At 46.6% G+C, this 18,404-nt stretch overlaps 2 protein-coding genes and 4 non-coding genes across 7 annotated transcripts in view; 4 read left to right on the forward strand and 2 right to left on the reverse strand.

Annotated features, from left to right (window-relative positions):
• Window positions 1-558, reverse strand: part of RAB42 (RAB42, member RAS oncogene family) — a 2,128-nt gene extending 1,570 nt beyond the window's left edge. Inside the window, exon 1 of the mRNA XM_029946230.1 lies at window positions 114-558. The gene's annotated coding sequence lies outside the window, so the exon portion shown is untranslated. The remainder of the gene's footprint in view (window positions 1-113) is intronic.
• A 1,857-nt stretch (window positions 559-2,415) lies between these two features.
• The window catches only part of TRNAU1AP (tRNA selenocysteine 1 associated protein 1), a 37,311-nt gene continuing 21,322 nt past the window's right edge, over window positions 2,416-18,404 (reverse strand). Inside the window, exon 9 of one of the 2 annotated variants that reach the window (XM_029946226.1) lies at window positions 2,416-2,562. In XM_029946226.1, coding sequence (XP_029802086.1) covers window positions 2,531-2,562 — 32 coding nt within the window. In that variant the 3' untranslated portion in view covers window positions 2,416-2,530. Of the gene's footprint in view, window positions 2,563-11,767; window positions 12,210-18,404 lie in introns of those variants that run through there. The other variant, XM_029946225.1, reaches the window with a different exon arrangement.
• On the forward strand, window positions 8,567-8,701 carry LOC115300570. Its single transcript, XR_003912734.1, has one exon. It is a non-coding gene; the product is annotated as a small nucleolar RNA SNORA16B/SNORA16A family (small nucleolar RNA).
• On the forward strand, window positions 9,602-9,732 carry LOC115300586. The gene has a single exon (XR_003912749.1). It is a non-coding gene; the product is annotated as a small nucleolar RNA SNORA44 (small nucleolar RNA).
• Window positions 9,957-10,089, forward strand: LOC115300593. Its single transcript, XR_003912755.1, has one exon. It is a non-coding gene; the product is annotated as a small nucleolar RNA SNORA61 (small nucleolar RNA).
• On the forward strand, window positions 10,744-10,817 carry LOC115300603. The gene has a single exon (XR_003912764.1). It is a non-coding gene; the product is annotated as a small nucleolar RNA SNORD99 (small nucleolar RNA).

Below are 18,404 nucleotides of genomic sequence, written 5' to 3' on the forward strand. Positions count from 1 at the left end.
CCGGCCTCGCCCCGCCCCGCGGCCTGCAGGCTGGCGCCGCCCCCTGGGCCCCAGCGGCGGGGGACACCGGACCGCTGCGGGTGGGGTGGGGAGGCATTGTGCTGGGGACCTACCCAGGGGGCCGGGCTGCCGAGGCACCCGAGCACGTGCTCACCTCTCTGAGCCCCAGTTTCGTCTTCCAAAATGGGGATAATAACCCCTACTTCGCAGGATGAGCGATGAAAGGAAGCAGTGTGGAGGAAGAGCGGGGGGAATGAGAACCTGATGTGCACTGGCCGGAGATTAACACCCCAGAGCGTACGTGTCCACCTCACTCAGTCGCCGCTGCTGCCATGCTGGCTTCTCTCTCCAGCCCCACTCTCCAGGCAGTTCCCCGGCTGGGCCCCTGCTGCTGGACCTGGAGACGCCACTCTAGAAAGTTGATAGTTTATAGATGCCCCTTCCCCGCCCGGGTGCTCCTTTCCAGAGCCCCATTGGCCTTGGCCTAGAGCCTCCTGTTCCACGGTCAGGTTCAGTGTTTAACAACCCCTATTGCATCCTCAGCACCTGACTGGGCTGGGTCTTAGGGCCCAGAGAGAAACTTGGACAGAGCTGGTAGAGGAGGCAGGACAGACAGACAAATGGGATTCCAGAGGGTGTTGAGCTGGCCTGGGGCCATGACAACATTTATGAGGCCAGATGGTCAGTACTTCACACTCTGTGGGCAACAGCTTTGAGAGGGCCGCTGTGTGTCCATTTTAGAGCTGAGGAGACTGAGGCTTGTCAGGGCACAGCTGAGACTCACATCTCTCAGTTCATCTTGATCTTTATTACCCGCTTGATGCCACAAAAGGGGACTGCAAATCAGGTACCAGGAGTTACCAGGGCACAGTGGTCAGGTCCTAGTGGCAAGGGTAAGGCAGAGACAGCTGCTTCCAGAATTCACTCTACACTCTCTGGTCAGGTCTTCTGGAAACCCAGGGTATCAAGGCTCAAGTTCTGGCAGGACTCAAACAGTTTGTCTATTGGTTTAATCCCACTGTCCCACTGTGGGTGGATTTTACCAGTTGAGCTTGTTTTGGCAAATTGGTGATAAGGGGAAATCCTCAGTGTTGCAAATAATCATATCATATTTCCTTCTCACCTTGTGAGTTAGGTGTTATTCTGCTAATTTCCACAGATGAAGAAACTGAGGCTCAGAGAGGTTAAATAATCCAAGGTCACTCCGCAAGGAATACAGACTAGCTGCCAAGTTTACCCAAGGGCAAAGCCTTATTTGCTATTTCTGTTGCTGGCTGGATCTAGGAAAGCCCAAGTTTTCTTCTGGCTAACTTTTTTTTTAAGGTTGTGTGTGTGTGTGTGTGTGTGTGTGTGTGTGTGTAAGTAATCTCTACACCCAGCATGAGACTTGAACTCACAACTCACAGCCCTGAGATCAAGAGTCACATGTACTACCAGCTGAGCAGCCAGGTGCCCCTCTTCTGGCTAACTTCTAACAAATCAGTAAGGAGCCATTTTGAGGGGTCTCCAGTCATTGGTCTCAGTCATTGGTCACCTGCGTGGTAGAGCCTGAAGCGGGCCGTGTCTCTGCTCCTTCCCTACCTCTAGGAGTAGGAGAGAGAGAGGAGCCTCAGGAAGGGTGTGTGTTTGGAGAAGGAATCCTTCCGGCCAGGTTTGCTCAAACCAAGAGTCTGCCCCACTCCCACCTGCTCCACTGTTCCTCCATCGAGATATTCTCCCTGCCTCTGTTCAGCTGGAAAAATGTTTTTTGTGTCAGGTCCCTGGGGATGCGCCAGCCTCCTATTCCCCTCTCTCCTCCCCCTCCTTTTCCCTCCCTCTCCTCTTCCTCCCACCTCTCTCCTCCTCTTCCTTCTCCTTTTTCAAAGCTTATTTATTTTGACGTAGAGCGCCCCCCACCACATATATGCATGCACATATGCTTGAGAGAGTGGGGGAGAGGCAGAGAGAGAGAGGGCCAGAGACAATCCCAAGCAGGCTCTGTGCTGACCATGCAGAACCTGGACCCAGGAACCATAAGATCATGACCTGAACTGAAACCAAGAGCCTGAAAATTTATGCCGACTGAGCCACCCAGTCCCCCCAGCTCTTAGCCTCTTCTTTACCCACCACTGGTACTCTGAGCTGCAGCCATTCTAAACATCTTACCTCTCGTCAACCCTCTGCCAGGAACACTCCTCTCTCTTCGAAGAGCTAACTCCTACTTCATACCTTAGACTAGATCCCTGTCCTCCAGAAGCCTCTTACCGACTAGCCAGTGAGGTCACATGAACTTTTGTCCACTGCGCTGTCTCCCTCCTAGGTTACTTGAGGTCAGTGATCTCTGATTGTCTCCTCAGAGCGCAGCACAAAACAGGAACTCAGTAAATATTTATGGTTGAATGAATGAATAAAAGTGGGAAAGTACTATTTATTCATTAATCCAGTTGGTCAAATCCCACAGTAGGGCTCAGGGAGCTACAGGGTCAGAGAAGACTTGTGCAGGAGGTGATGCTGAAGCTGAGTCTCCAAGGACACATAGGAGCTGGGGAGGTCAAAGAGGAAGGGCACTCCAGGCGGGGGCATCTGGGCAAAGACAGAGAGGCATGAAACAGCGTGAAATGCAATTTGAACCCAACATTCCCAGAAGCCTTTGTGGTTAGCACACGTGGGCAGTGCACTGTCAGCACTAGTCTCTTTGAACTTCCTCTCCTGGACACTCTTGCTGCGGGCTAGGGTCATGTGCCTGCCCTCTGCACCTAGCACCAGAGTCCAGATGTCAGCTGACCTTGCCGTAGACTCACAATGTGATTAGGGTGAGGAAAGTGACATCCCCCCAACCCTGCTTCCCCTTCTGCGAAGTAAGGCAAATCCTGGTGCCCACCTCTCAAAGCAGTTAGGAGGACCTGTGTAGCACAGCACGTGAGTTGTGCACACTTACATTAGGGACATCTAGGTTTTAGTTCCAACTGCCACTTACTAGCTATGTGGCCTTGGCCACATTTTATTAATTAATTCATTCATTTCCTTAGTAATTGTTTCTTTAAAAAAATTTTTTTATGTCTTTGGGTTTTTTTTTTTGAGAGAGAGAGAGAGAGAGAGAGAGAGAGACAGAGAGTGAGTGGGGGAGGGGCAGAGAGAGGGAGACAGAATCCAAAGCAGGCTCCAGGCTCCGAGCTGTCAGCACAGAGCCTGATGCGGGGCTCAAACCCACAGACTGGGAGATCATGACCTGAGCCAAAGTTGGACACTCAACTGACTGAGCCCCCCAGGCGCCCCAACTTAGTAATTGCTTCAAAAAGTGCTGTCTCCTATAAAAACCGGGCCCTTACACAGCAGTGAAGATAAAAAGATACAATTCCTGTTATTGGGAGCTCACATTGTAATGGCGAAGACAGAAAATAAATCCATGTGTAATGTGATGTCAAGAAGCAGCAAGTGCTGTAACTAACAATCAAGCAGGACAATGGCTCAAAGGGTGGCAGGATGCTCTATCCAGATAGGGTGTTCTGACGAGGGTACATAACGTGAAGGAGCGAGTAGTGTGTTGTCTCTGATATCCGGAGAGGATAGTTCCAGGCAGGAAAACAGCAAGAGCAAAGGCCCTGGGGTGGGATCAGGCAAGGGTGCTACAAGCAGAGCAGAGAGGCTGAGAAGAGGGAGCAGAATGAACGAGGGAGCAGGTGGTGGGTGATGCGGGCAGAGGGGAAGAGGAACCAAATCATGCGGCTTCAGAGGCCATCGTGGGACTTCAGCTTTTATTCCAAATGTGTTGCAAAATCAGTGGAGATTTTTGAGCAGGTGAATAATATGACATAAATTTTTTCTTGGTTATGGTTTTTATTTTTATATATTTATTGAGGCATAATTGACACACAGTAAACTGTACACGTGATCATGTACAATGTGATGAGTTTTGATGGACTTGTACATCCATCAAACAATGACCACAACCATGTATCATGCCAAAAAGTTTCCCCATGTCCCTTTTAAGTTATCCTCTCCTAACTGTCCTCCCCGCCCCCCGGAGAGCTACTTTTATAAAATGTTTATTTTTTTGAGAGAGAGAGGGGAGGGGCAGAGAGAGAATGAGATGGACAACCCAAAGCAAACTCTGCACAGAGGCCGACGTGGGGCTCAAGCCCCTGAACCATGAGATCATGATCTGAGCCAAAGTCGGACACTCAACCAACTGAGCCACTCAGGTGCCCTCCCACCCCGCCCGGAGAGTTTTAATTTTGATGAAATATAAGTTATTAATGCAATGTTGTACTGGAGGTCCTAATCAATATTAAAAGACAAGAAAAAGAATGAAAAGGCATCCAGACTGGAAAGGAAGAAGTAAACCTGTCTTTATTCACAGACATGTGAAAAATCTTAAGGAACTTGCAAAAGAGCTGCTAAAACGAATACATGAGCTTAGTAAGGAATAAGTTAATATGTAAAAATTAATTCTGTATACTAACAATGACCATTTAGAATTTGAAATTGACAAAAATACCCTTTACCATGCCATCAGAAATACAAAAAACTGAGGGATAAATTTGACAAAAGAAGATCTGTACACTGAAAATTATAAAGTAGTTTTGAGAAAAATTCAAGATGACTTAAATAAATGGAGAGATGTACCATCCTCATGGATAAGAGGACTCAAGATTGTTCTCAGGGGCACCTGAGTGGCTCAGTCAGTTGAGTGTCTGACTTCAGTTCAGGTCATTGTTCATGAGTTCAAGCCCCACATCAGGCTCGCTGCTGTCAGCCTGTTGGCGCAGAGCCCACTTTGGATCCTCTGTCTCCCTCTCTCTGCCCCTTCCTGGTTGTACCCTCCCAAAAATAAATAAAAATTAAAATAACTTTTTTATGCTAATTTAATTTAGAGAGAGAGAGAGAGAGAGCAGGAGTGGGGGAAGAGCAGAGAGAGAGACACAGAATCAGAAGCAGGTTCCAGGCTCTGAGCTGTTAGCACAGAGGCTGATGCGGGGCTCAAACCCACGAACCACGAGATCATGACCTGAGCCGGTCGTTCACTCAACCAACTGAGCCCCCCAGGTGCCCCAATAAATATTAAAATAAGAAAAGATTGTTGTCAGGTCTTCCCAAATTAAGTCTACAGATTCAATGCAGTTCCAACCAAATCCCAGTAGGCTTTTATTTTTTATTTTTATATTTTAGAGAAGAGCATGCAAGAGGAGTAGAGGGATAGAGGGAGGGAAGGTGGGGGGGGGGGAGAGAAGGAGGGAGAGAGAGAGAGAGAGAAAATCTTAAGCAGGCTCCACACTCAGCACAGAGCCTGACTTTGAGCTTGATCCCATGACTGGTACCATGACCTAAGCCAAAAATCAGGGATCCAATCCTCAACCGCCTGAGCCACCCAGGCACCCCCCAGCCTGTAGGGTTTTTAAAAAATACAAATTAGGGGCTCCGGTCATGGTCTGTTCAAGCCCCGTATGATGCTCTCTGCTGTCAACACAGAGCCCACTTCAAATCTGTCTCCCTCCCTCTCTGCCCTTCTCCCATGTACGTGAATGCTCTCTCTGAAAAATAAACATAAAAAAATTCAAAATTAGCCAATACCAAAACTTATATGGAAATGGAAAAGACTGAACAGCTAAAACAATTTTGAAAAACAACAAAGTTGGATGACATATAGTACTCTATTTCAAAACTTATTAAAAAGCTACAGTAACCAAGACAGTGTAGTACTGAGAAACAGACCTACACATACAGTTAATTGATTTTTACAAAGGTGTCAAAGCAATTAGATGGATAATCTTTTTCTTTTTTTTAAAAAATTTTTAACATTTATTTATTATTTGAGAGACAGAGAGAGAGACAGTGTGATCAGGGGAGGGGCAGAGATAGAGAGGGAGACACAGAATCCGAAGCAGGCTCCAGGCTCTGAGCTGTCAGCACAGAGCCCAACATGGGACTCGAACCCATGAACCGTGAGATCAGGACCCGAGCCAAAGTGGGTTGCTTAACCGACTGAGCCACCCAGGTGCCCCTGGATAATCTTTTTCAACAAATGAAGATGAAACAATTGGAGAGTCATATGCAGTAAATAAGCAAACTGACTCTTACGCCATACACAAAAATTATCTATGAAAGGAATCATAGATCTAACTGTAAGAGCTAAAACTCTTAACCTTCTGGATGAAAACACAGGGGAAAATCTTTAGCGCTTTCCAGGTAGGCAAAGATTTTTAAAATAGGACACAAAAAGCAAAAAGCATAAAAGAAAACGGACGTACTGGACTTCATCAAAATTAAAACCTTTTGTTCTTTAAACACCAGTGGGGGGGGTGTTGAGACCAGACTATAGGGGAAGATGGCAGAATCAGGGAGACTCATTAGGCTGCTGTGACTGTGGGTCAGCAATGATGGCGTCAGTGGAGATGGTAAGAAATGGTCAGATTCCTGCCGCATCTGCAAGGTGGGGAACGGAGGATTTGCTGATGGATTGTAAGTGGGAGGTTAGAGTAAGAGAAATCCAGGATCACTCCAAGCATTTACTGAGATTGGGAAGAGCAGGTGTGACGGAGGAAAGGTTGTGTTCTGAGAAGCCTATTTATTAGATAGCCAAGTGCTGCGGGACATAAGGTCTGGAGCTCAGGAGAAAAGTAAGGCTGGAGAAACTCATTAACTCATCTGGAAGTCACCAGAAAGTTTATTGGCCCCTCACAGTATATTGTTTTCTCTATTAAATGAGAACAATAGTAGTACCTACTTTTTAATGAGTATATTAAGGATAAAGATTAATGTATAGATTAAGCACAGAGTAGATATTTAATTCTTGACAACTACTTGTTCTTACATTGACGCTTATTTATTCCATGGACAAAACATGTACATGGCACCGTGGTTCTCAGCGCGGTCTCTGCGGTGGACTCGTGGATTCCGGGCCTTCCCTCGTTACCTGCGGGATGATGCATCCCTCAGTTTTCTGATCTGTAAATAGGGCATAACTGTAAACCTATACACAGAGTTGTTAGGGAAACTAGCTGAGATAATCGAGCATAATCTAAGTGCTCAGCAAAGTTACTATCTACTAGCAGGAAGATGAACAAATAATGCATTCATCTTCTGAGTAATCGGTGGCGTCATTCTTGCTGAGAAGTCCTACCCCAGAGCCGCGCTTCCAGAAGAGCTCGCAGAGCGCCTCCCCACGCCCACTCGGTGGCGGCTCCCCCCGCCGGTCCCCCGCGGAGCCCTGACTCAGCCTCATTTCCCGACTTTGGAAGTCTGACTGAGCTTCAGCGGGCTTTGGCGAGTCGGCTTCATTTGTGAGCCCAGTGCCGAGTCCCAGATATTCAGCGAGTGCAGAACTCGGGCGGAAGGTTGCGCTCCTCCCAGCGAGAAGACAGCTCAAGTCCGCACCCGTTTAGAGCTCAGAGCCTGCACCGCCTCCGGCGCCAGAGGCAGGCGGACTACAACTCCCAGAGGTCTGCGCGGGCGCGTTTCTGCGGCGGTCCCGCGCGGCCGCCTAGGGCGAGGCCTATAAAAACCCTCTCTACCTCGCCGACGTCCTTTTTCCTAGTCGCCGAGAGGGTATGGCTTCGTAGGCGCTTGTCTCAGACCTGCTGCAAGTCACGCGCATCCTCGCACCTGCCCTACCTTAGCTTTGCTGCCGCCGGCCCCTCACTCGCCCGGGCTGCCAACCAAGGCTGAGGGATGTTGAGCGCGGCACGCGGTTGCCGGGCCTCCCGGCCTGCTGGGACCGAGGTCCGGAAGGCCTGGTCGGCCGCATGCGCGATGCGAGGGGCCAGACCCCGGGAGGGCCGCGCCTGCTCCCGCCTCGGCCCGCGCATCCCTCCGCTCCGGTGTGACGGGTGAGTAACGCGGACAGACGGCGGGGTGCAGAGCAGCCCTGGGCCTATAGTGAATTAATTAGACGCGGCGTGGTGGTGTCAGCGAGGTCGGATACTGAATCGGCCTGTTAAAGCTACCTATTGGGTGATCTTGGGGAAGTGACTTTTCCTGTTGCCTGGCTGCACAACAAGTTAAGGAATTCATGTAGGTGGGTCAAAGGGTTTCTGGAGGTCGAATCCTTTAGATCCTATATTGAATCCCACTTTTGTGGCTTTCTGCAGTGATTGACTTTCAGTAAGTGGCTTAGTTTAAACCTTTCCGTAAAACGGATGATAAAATGGTATTGTAAAGATTCAACGAGACGAGGGGCGCCTAGGTGGCTCAGTCGCTTGAACGTCTCGCTTTGGCTTAGGTCATGATCTCGTGGTTTGTGGGTTCGAGCTGCGCGTCAGGCTCCGTGCAGACGGCTAGCTCAGAGCCTGGAGTCTGTCTTCAGATTCTGTGTGTCTCTCCCTCCCTCCCTCCCTCCCTCCCTCCCTCTCTCTCTCTCTCTCTGACCCTCCCCTGCTCACGCTGTCTCTCTCTCTTTCAAAAATAAATAAAACAAAACAAAAAAAAAGATTAAATAGGACGAAACACTGGTACCTAGCAAAATAAAGTGGTAATTGGGACTTGTTAATAGGATATCTGTTCTTATTTGGTCTCCGGCCTGTCTCTGTAGGTGAGTTACAGTTACGCAGTAGTGCACAGGATTTCCGTCTGAGGTTGGGACAGCAACTTGGGTGGCCCTTATCGAAGCTGCAGCTGCTTCCACATAGCTGCTGTGGTCAAAAAGGAGCCCAGAGTGACAGTTTTCCTTGACGGTCGCTGTTCGGTTTGCTGTAACTGATCTGCAACATACCAGGAAAAGACAATTCCCATTGTATCCGCCATTTCTCAGGTATAGGTAGAGTTCTTTATTACAACTGACAGGTTTCCAGAGGCCAATAGATATGTTCTGTTAGTAGACATACAGTTGCTAAAGTAGATTGCTGAGGGGCTCCTGGGTAGCTCCACAGTTGGGCGACCGATTTCCTCTCGGGTCATAATCTCATAGTCTGCAGGTTCGAGACTTCCGTTGGGCTCTGTGCTGACTGCTCAGAACCCAGAGCCTGCTTCAGATTGTCTCTCACCCTCTTCTCCCCCTCTCCCCTCGTGTTCTATCAAAAATAAACACTTAAAAAATTTTTTTAGGGGCGCCTGGGTGGCTCAGTCGGTTGGGCCTCCGACTTCGGCTCAGGTCAGATCTCACGCTCGTGGGTTCAAGCCCTGCATCGGGCTCTGTGCTGACCGCTAGCTCAGAGCCTGGAGCCTGCTTCCGGTTCTGTGTCTCCTTCTCTCTCTGCCCCTCCCCCTCTCGTGCTCTGTCTCTCTCTGTATCAAAAATAAATAAAACATTTAAAAAAAATTTTTTTTAAAGATTGCTGAGACCAAGGAGTATGAAGGGGCAGGGAGATGGGAGTGGGTTGGACGTGTGCACGGGGAAGCTGTAGTGGCGAGGGGCACAGATCTTAACCGTGTTTGCGCCACTGCCATGAAAAGCTTAAGGCATCAGTACCAGGGTCAAAAGCCAGTCAAACGTTTTAATTCTGAAGATCAGAAGAAGGGAACGAGGTCATTCAGGACAACTGTGTTCTCATCATAGCTGTGTCAGATGAAGATTCCAGGATGACCCTGAAGTTGAGCTTTCTGGGGAGGATTGTGTGGTCGGGACTGTGAAGGAACACAACCACCTCAGGACCTGGTAGGTTTCTGGGACCTGCCTGGGGGGTCAGTACAGCATGTTTCCAAGGGCTGTGGCCGGTTGTGGCCATGGGATCTCCAACTGCATGCGAGAGCAACCTGGAGAGACTTTGACAGCACAGGTCGGCACAGTACCTGCGGCTGCCACTCGCCTTTCCTATAACTGGCTCCGGACCCGGGCTGGAAGCCGCCTGCGTGAGTCCGGGTGTTTGCACAAACTACCACGGAAGATGGGTGCGTTGGATCAACTTGTTGGTTTAGAGCTTTCACACTTTTTTCTGCAGGTTGCCCCCAAGTGTCGCTGGCAGTATCTGCTTCTGAAGAATTTGAAGACACCAGGTTGTTGCTGTGCTTTGGAGAAGGTAAAGTTAGATGTTGAAGACAGCCTGACCCTCCGGTTCCCTTTCCCATCGGATCTGCAAAGTGGTCTTGGTGGTCGTAAAAGGAGGAAAAGGAACACTGACGCTGGCCTCCCAGTGCATATAGTCTGGTATACGGCTCGGGGGCTAGTTTCAAACAAGGTTTGACTTCTCTTTAAACTGGTTACCTCCTCCCCTGCGAAATGGGATAATCTCAGGGTTAAAGGGAGGGTGTAGGTGAAGCTCTGGGCAGTGCTGACTTAGTATTTCTGATTTCTTGCCTCTTAATTGAGAGTGTCCTTTGTGGTGTTTTAGATCTGCCACCAGGAAAGCTGTCCGCATCTGATTACGGATCTGTAGCCAGGTAAGTTGGCTAGTCCTCCCTGAAACTTCACCATCAGCGTCAAGCAGTGCTGGAGTGTTGCGAGCCCTGAGTAGTGGGGTGAATCCTAAGGCGGCCCAGGCCTGTGGAAAAGAAAGTCTTCGCTTGTTAATACTGTATCACTGAAGCCTAGTAAGCTGGTCATGGCCAGAAGAGAAGAATGTTTGGTGTGATTTGGTCTTTAGGATTTGCCCGCATTGTTGGAAGGCACAGAAGAGCACGATGTGCTGTGAGTAGAAGGTACCAGGTACCAGAGCCCTGCGCCTCAGCAGCAAGGGCTGATTGCTGCGAACGGACAGTAGTGGTTTGCGCTCGTGCTCTGAGGTTCGGGGAGACCTCAAAACTGGGACCTTCCTGCCCCTTCCTGGGAGCGTGCGAGGTGGGCAGGGTAGAAATAAGTCGTCTAGCTCAGGGCAGGTACGTTTTTATAGGCTGACTGGTCGAGGATGAAACCTAATCTGAGTGGACATCTATGGATGATAAATGCGGATATGGGACTGAGACCAGTTTGGGGAGAGCCTGGGTGACATTAACTTAACTAACTGGGGAATATTAATACGCTGGCTTACACTTTTCAGGAGAAAGACAGACCTGGGAAGAGGGAGGCAAGCTGAAAGACAACACGTTATTTTAGGTGGAAAACCATGACCTTTATATTTCTGCTAATGCTGGCATGTGGTATGTAAGTGACCAATAAAATAAAAGACAAAGTATGTTTGTGTCCATATTCTTGATGTCCCAAAGGATAACATGATCAGTTCTGTAACTTCCATTTTTGTAAATGTCTCCTTCAATAAGCCTGAATATTCAGACTGAACATAAGACTGGTGTTCCTTAAAAAAACATCTTTTTATTAGAGGGAGAGAATCTTAGGCTCCATGGAGCCCAATGCAGGGCTCAATCCCATAAGCCAAAACCAAGAGTCAGACTCTGAAACCCAACCGAATGAGCCATTCAGTGCCCCTAAAATATCTGAGGGCTTGTGACCATTTGCCTGAAGGTTCCCCTGCACCTCAATTTCCTTTAACACAAAGTAGAACTAAAATGGAGATATTTGGTATAAATCTAAACTTCCCACATGGGTGCTGCAGATCTGTGTAAGGGGACTCCTAACCACTGAATGAAATGAAGGTCAAGAAAAAGGACAGGCGGGTGTGGCACACGGGTGATGCTCCGCAAAGGCTCCCCTCAAAGCCAGGCCTGCCCAAGGAGCATGTGCTAATTCTTGGGCCTTTGGGTCTAGATGTGGCTGGTTCCGTGACTTCCTACCACATAGGCCACGCAGTGCCCCCCACCCCCCAATGTCTAAGGAACCTCAGTTTTCCCTAGCCACCAAAGGCAAGATACCTGAAACGGGAGATCAACACCACCCACCATTTGGCATAACCGCATCTAATCGATGCATTCTGACTCCCCGGGGCAAGGATATGGTAGCTGTCCTCTGAGAAAGGCTCCTCGGTTGAATAAATCATATGATCCACTTTGTTAATAACTCCAAGTTCTTCAAGAGTGCAGATACGCCTCCCTGCAACAATTGTTCAAAGACCAATTGGGAAACCTTGTTTAACGGCACCTTGGTTTTCAAGCTCCAAGGCTGTTGAATGAAGGGAGTGGTGTTGCAGGAATAGTCCAGTCAGAAGAGTTGATTACTAAAAGCTTAAAAAAAGATTTCCAAAAGGTAAAAGTTCTTCCAATACTTTTTTGTTAAAAAGGAGTCTCTCCTCTCCCATCACACAGTCCATTTCTGCTTGTCCTTTGTCCCGACTACATCATGGCCGGGATCTCTGAAGAGACGGTGTCCAGGGGCTGCCAGTGACAGTCCATCAGTGCATCGTACAGCTCCTCGCTCTGCTCCATGAACTCCTTGTTGGCCTCCGTCACATCCAGCTGCGGCGTGGGGTCTGCGAGAGAAGCAGGGGTGGGTTCAGAGCGCCAGGAGAAGCTCTCGGAGACTTGGGCTCTGTTCCCTCCTCCCGACGCCCTGCTCCCTCGGCAAGTTCCCTGTCCACCAGCATCCCTCATGCGTCACGGGCAGATACCATGGCCTTGCAGGTTGCTTCTGATGAAACTAGAACCTGCTCTGAGAACGCAACATGTAGTTGGTACTTCAGTAATGGCGGCTGTTACCCCCTCTTATCTCTGGCCTTACTGTGCCCTGACTTTCCCGGCATGGTCCTTATTAGGTCTGGAAATCTGATCAAAATTACTAAATCCAAAGCACTGGTCTTAAAAGGGAACATTACAGAGCAATGAAAATGGAGCTCGGCTGCATACAACTTGATTGGATCTCACAAAGGGTGACTGTTTTTACATTTACAACGAGCACTGAGGAATGTACAGAAGTGTTGAAATCACTATACTGTACACTGAGCCTAATTAACACTGTATGTTAACTATACTGGAATTTCATTTTAAAAAAATGGTGAGGGGTGCCTGGGTGGCTTAGTCGGTTAAGTATCTGACTTTATTTTTTAATTTAAAAAATGTTTATTTATTTATTTGAAAGAGACCAAGTGTGAGCAGGGGAGGGGCAGAGAGAAAGGGAGACACTATCCGAAGCAGCTCCAGACTCTGAGCTGTCAACAGAGAGCCTGATGCTGGGCTCGAACTCAAGAACTACAAGATTGTGACCTGAGCGGAAGCTGGATACTCCACGGACTGAGCACCAAGTACCCCAAGCATCTGACTCTTGATATCAGCTCAGGTCATGATCTCACGGTTTGTGGGTTTGAATCCTGCATCGGGCTCTGTGCTGACAGTGTGGAGCCTGCTTAGGACTCTCTCTCTCTGTGCCCCTCCCCGGGCTCACATTTTTTCCTCTCAAAATAAATAATAAACATTAAAAAGGCATTTATGGGGTGGCTGGGTGGCTCAGCTGGCTGAGTGTCCCAACTGCTGATTTGGCTCAGATCCTGATCTCCTGGTTTGTGACTTTGGGCCCTGCGTTGGGCTCTGTGCTGGCCTGTTTGGGGGTTCTCCCTCTTTCTCCACCCCTCCCTCACTTGCACTGTCTCCCTCAAACTAAATAAATAAACTTCAAAAAATAAGAATTTAAACTGTCAAAATAGGGGTGCCTGGGTGACTCAGTGGGCTAAGTGTCGACTTTGGCTCAGGTCATGATCTCACGGTCCGTGGGTTCGAGCCCCGCATCAGGTTCTTTGCTGGCAGTTCAGTGCCTGGAGCCTGTTTCAAATTCTGTGTCTCCTTCTCTCTCTCTGCCCCTCCCCCACTCATGTTCTGTCTCTGTCTCACAAATAAACCCCCCAAAAATTATATATATATATGTATATATATATAAATATATAATATATAAACTGTCAAAACAGCAAGTGTTAAATGAAAAAGACTATATATAGTACAACTGTATTATATGAAGTTAAACAGGCAAAACTAAACCATATTATTTAAGGATCGTATCTAGGTGATTATAAAGAGAAAGAAGAAAATGATTATCACAAAACCAGCACGACACTTTCCCAGCAGGGTTGTGACTGGAGGAAGGATAGCTCCTGGAGGCTGGCAATGTTTTACTTGCCCTGAATCAAGGTTTCACAGGCAATTGCTTTATAATTATACATTAAACTATATGCTTGTTTTACATACTTTTCTGTGATAAAAGAAGTTTAAAAAAACTCCTTAATCACTATGACTGGTAACATTTTATACTTTCCCTGTGGTCTTATGTTGGTTTAAAATGCACACACACACAAAAATACAATAGAATGTGCATACACAAACACACCCATTCATTACAATGTTTATTTTACAATTAGAGAAATTAAAGAAGACCTAATAGCCAACCCATGTACTTGGACTGGGACAGGGCACTGTTTTAGACAGCAATACTCCCAAATTGTTCAGTGTAATCCCTGTCAAAACCAGCTGCCTTGTTTTGCAGAACTTGAGAGGCTCATCATAAAATTTAGATGGAAATGCAAAGAAGGGGTGCCTGGGGGGCTCAGTTAAACGTCAAACTTTGGCTCAGGTCGTGATCTCACAGTTTGTGAGTTCAAGTCCAATGGTTGGACTCTGTGCTGTTAGCTGGAGCCTGATTTGGATTCTGTGTCTCCCTCTCTCTCTGCCCCTCCCCTGCTCATGCTTTCTATTAAAAACAAGCATTAAAATTTTTTTTAATTAACAAAAGAAATGCAGGGGCGCCTGGGTGGCTCAGTCGGTTAAGCGTCCAGCTTCGGCTCAGGTCATGATCTAACGGTGCGTGGGTTCGAGTTCCATGTCATGCTCTGTGCTGACAGCTAGCTCGGAGCCTGGAGCCTGCTTCAGATTCTGTGTCTCCCTCTCTCTCTGACCCTCCCTTGATCACACTGTCTTTCTCTCTCTCTCTCTCTCTCTCTCTCTCAAAAATAAATAAAAAGCAAAAGCAAAAAAAAAAAAAGCAAAGGATCTAGAATAGCCAACAAAACAATCGTGAAAAAGAAAGTTCAAGGACTTCATCATTTCAAAACTTAATATAAAGCGACAGTAATAAAAAACTGGCAGTGGCCTAAAGATGAGCATATAGATCAATGGAGTAAGATTTGAGAGTCCAAATGCAACCATTTTTCAACAAATGGTGCTGGGCCAGCTGGATAACCGCAGACAGAAGAATAAAGCTGGACTCTACACTTTCCACAAGAATTAACTCAAACTGGAACAAAGAGCTCAAACCATACACTCTCATAAGAAAACAAGTGTCAACAAGCAATGCCTCTTAGATAACACATCATTTAACCACAAACTAAAATAAAACTAAACTTCATGGAAATTACCTTTTGTGTTTCCAAGGACACTCTTCAGAAAGTAGAGAGACACTCTTGGAATGGGATAATTTGAAAATTGTAAGTCTGACAAGGAACTAGTATCCAGAATAGAGTAAGAAAAACTCTTATAAGGCTACGTACAAAGACAACTGAACTTAAAAATGGACAAAGGACTCAGATAGACATTTCTCCAAAGATCTACACACACATGGCCAATAAGCACCTGAAAGTGTTCAACATCATTAGCCATTAGGAAAGCGCAAATCAAAACCACAAAGAGATACCACTTGAAACCCACTAGCATGGTCGTAATGAAAGAGTAACAACCACTGGTGAGGAAGTGAGGAGCCTAGAAGCCTCAGAAGCTGTCGCTGAGAAAAGAAAATGCTGCAGCCTTTTCAGAAAAGTTTGGCAGTTCCTCCAATGGTTAAAAACAGAGTTTGCGGGGCGCCTGGGTGGCTCAGTCGGTTGAACATCTGACTTCAGCTCAGGTCATGATCTCACGGTTCCTGGGTTTGAGCCCCGCGTCGGGCTCTGTGCTGACAGCTCAGGGCCTGAAGCCTGATTCAGATTCTGTCTGTCTCTCCCTCTGTCCCTCCCCTGCTAGTGCTGTCTCTCTCTGTCTCTCAAAAATAAATAAAACATTAAAAATTCTGTTTCCTTTTCCAAACCAGTGCTGTGCCTTTCACATTAAGTCCTGTGCCTGTTCCTGTAACCAGAGGGATCTTCCTTTCTCTTGGAATTTTAATCTAAATTATAAGAAGGTTTGAGCATTTACAAAGACTCCCTATGGAAACTGTATGAAAGCGTGATCAGCCTGGTGTCTCTACTCAGTGTAGGTAACAGCTTATAGGAACATTTTAGTAAACAGCTCAATCAGGGCAGGCATTTGTGTGAGCAGAAGCCTGTAGATCCACGCACAATAGAGCACCATCTCTCCTCACTGGGAAGACAGGGCCTGGCTCCCCGAAGCTGAGGAAGGGAAAGAAGGATCATAGTCCCTGCTGTGCCCCCCGCCCCCACCCCAAGTGGTTATTAGGTTGAACTGAGAGGCCACGTAACTCAGGGATGATGAGTCTGGGGCAAGGCTGCAGCGGTTCCAAGAGAGACACCGTCTCTTGTTAGTATGCTGCAACTCACAATGTTGACCTTGACCAAGTAATCTGACCCCTCTAACCCAGTTTTTTATCTATAAAACCAGAATAAGTGTGGTACTTACCTCTAAACTGTTGTGAAGTTTAATCACATTAATGTAATGTAATGTAAAGTGCTTAGAACAGTGCCCTACACATAGCAAAACCTCAGTAACTGTTAGCTATTATTAACTACACAAGCCTCAGTCTTCTTTTCTGTAGATTGGGGATTAAAATGGTACCGACCCATCATAGTGTTAAAAGGGAGCAGGGCCTGACACAAAATATGTTTGACATAGGGGCGCCTGGGTGGCTTGGTCGGTTCAGCGTCTGAGTTCGGCTCAGGTCATGATCTCACAGCTTGTGAGTTCGAGACCCACAGAGGGCTCTGTGCTGACACCTCAGAGCCTACAGCCTACTTTGGATTCTGTGTCTCCCTCTCTCTCTGCCCCTTTCCTGCTCACACTCTCTCTCCTTCAAAAATAAACATTAAAAAAACGTTTTTTTAATGTTTGGTATTATTATATTACTAATGGATGAGAAAGACATTGGAAAATTCTAAGGAGTTACACAGATATATTATAATCAGGTTAATATTCTCTCTTAAAAACAAAAGCAAACAAAAAAAATCACAGTATTTAATGGAGGGAACAGCCAAAGACTGAGTGCAGAAAGACAAGGACTCCAGGCCTGACTCTGGCCCTAACTCGCGGGGTGAGCCCGAGCAGGCCACCTGGGCCATCAGTTCCCTATGTACCAACTGGAGCTCCCGGGTTTTGCCCTGCCCAACCCCAAGGTCACTGCTGTTGGATTCAGAAGCCTGCATATATGTGCAACTGCTTTAAAAAACTAATAAGAGGCACCTGGATGGCTCAGTTGGTTAAATGTTCAACTCTTGATTTCGGCTCAGGTCATGATCTCATAGTTCATGAGTTCTGAGCCCCACGTCGGGGCTCTGTGCTGACAGCAAGTCTGCTTGGGATTCTCTCTCTCTGGCCAACCCCGTCAAAATAAATACATAAACTTAAAAAAAGCCAAGAAGCAGACAACTTTGTTCTTTGCCTGAAGGAGATATGTTCTTTAAAGGATATTTTCCTTACAGATCACATTTTCCCTATGACCTTCTCTTAAGAAATAGTCCTTAACATAGACTTAAATTTTAAACATTGAATCTTTCTATACCTTAAAATAGTTTTGTTTACTTAGAAATCAATTTTAATTGATATTTATGACTACTTAAATTTTACTTTATTTATTTTTATCTTTTTAATGTTTATTTATTTTTGAGAGCGATGAACAGAGAGGCAGAGACAGAGCATGAGGCAGGGAGGGGCAGAGAGAAAAGGGAGACCGAGAATCCAAAGCAGGCTCCAGGCTCTGAGCTGACAGCACAGAGCCGGAAGCAGGACCTGAACCCACGAATGATGACATCATGAGTGGAAATTGGACTCTTAAACAACGGAGCCACCCAGAAGAGTTTACTTCCCTAAAATTCAACATCTATTCAGGGGACACCTGGGCAGCTTAGTCGGTTAAGCATCCGACTCTTGGTTTTGGGTCAGATCATGATTTCGTGGCTTCGTGTTCTCTCTCCTTTTCTCTCTGCTCCTCCCCAACTTGAACTGTGTCTGTTTCTCTCAAAATAAATAAATAAACTTTAAAAAAAAATCCTTAACATCTGTTCAAAAACATGTTGAAAAATTTTTTTTTCATAATTTTTTAAAACCTTAGAGAATCCTTTAAGTATTAATATTTCCTTTGAAAAATCACTTGTTTGAAGGCTAGCAATTCTTTCAGTTTTACTTTCCTTTTTCTTCTGTTAAATTCAGGACAAATTACAATAAATGCTCTTAATTAAAAAATAATAATGGCTATTACTATGTTGCAATATGGGGGTGATTTCCAGCTTCTTCCTAATATGTTACTGTATTTTCCAAATTTTCAATGGTAAGTAACTATTACTTGAAAATGCAAAGGGTGCCTTGCTGGCTCAGTCAGTAAGCAGGTGACTCCTAACCGCAGGGTCGTGAGTTCAAGCCCAGCATTGGGGGTAGAGATTATGTAAATAAATGAACTTAAAAAAACATGAGGGAAATATGTAATGTAATATATATAGAAAAAAATTCAAACATGAAATAAAAAAAGGAATTTTACAAACCATCAAAAAATTACAAGGCACTAGTTTTGCCAGAGACCTACATCTGGG

Source organism: Suricata suricatta, chromosome 8, assembly GCF_006229205.1.
Source record: "Suricata suricatta isolate VVHF042 chromosome 8, meerkat_22Aug2017_6uvM2_HiC, whole genome shotgun sequence".
In the NCBI taxonomy this organism is placed as follows: Eukaryota; Metazoa; Chordata; class Mammalia; order Carnivora; family Herpestidae; genus Suricata; species Suricata suricatta.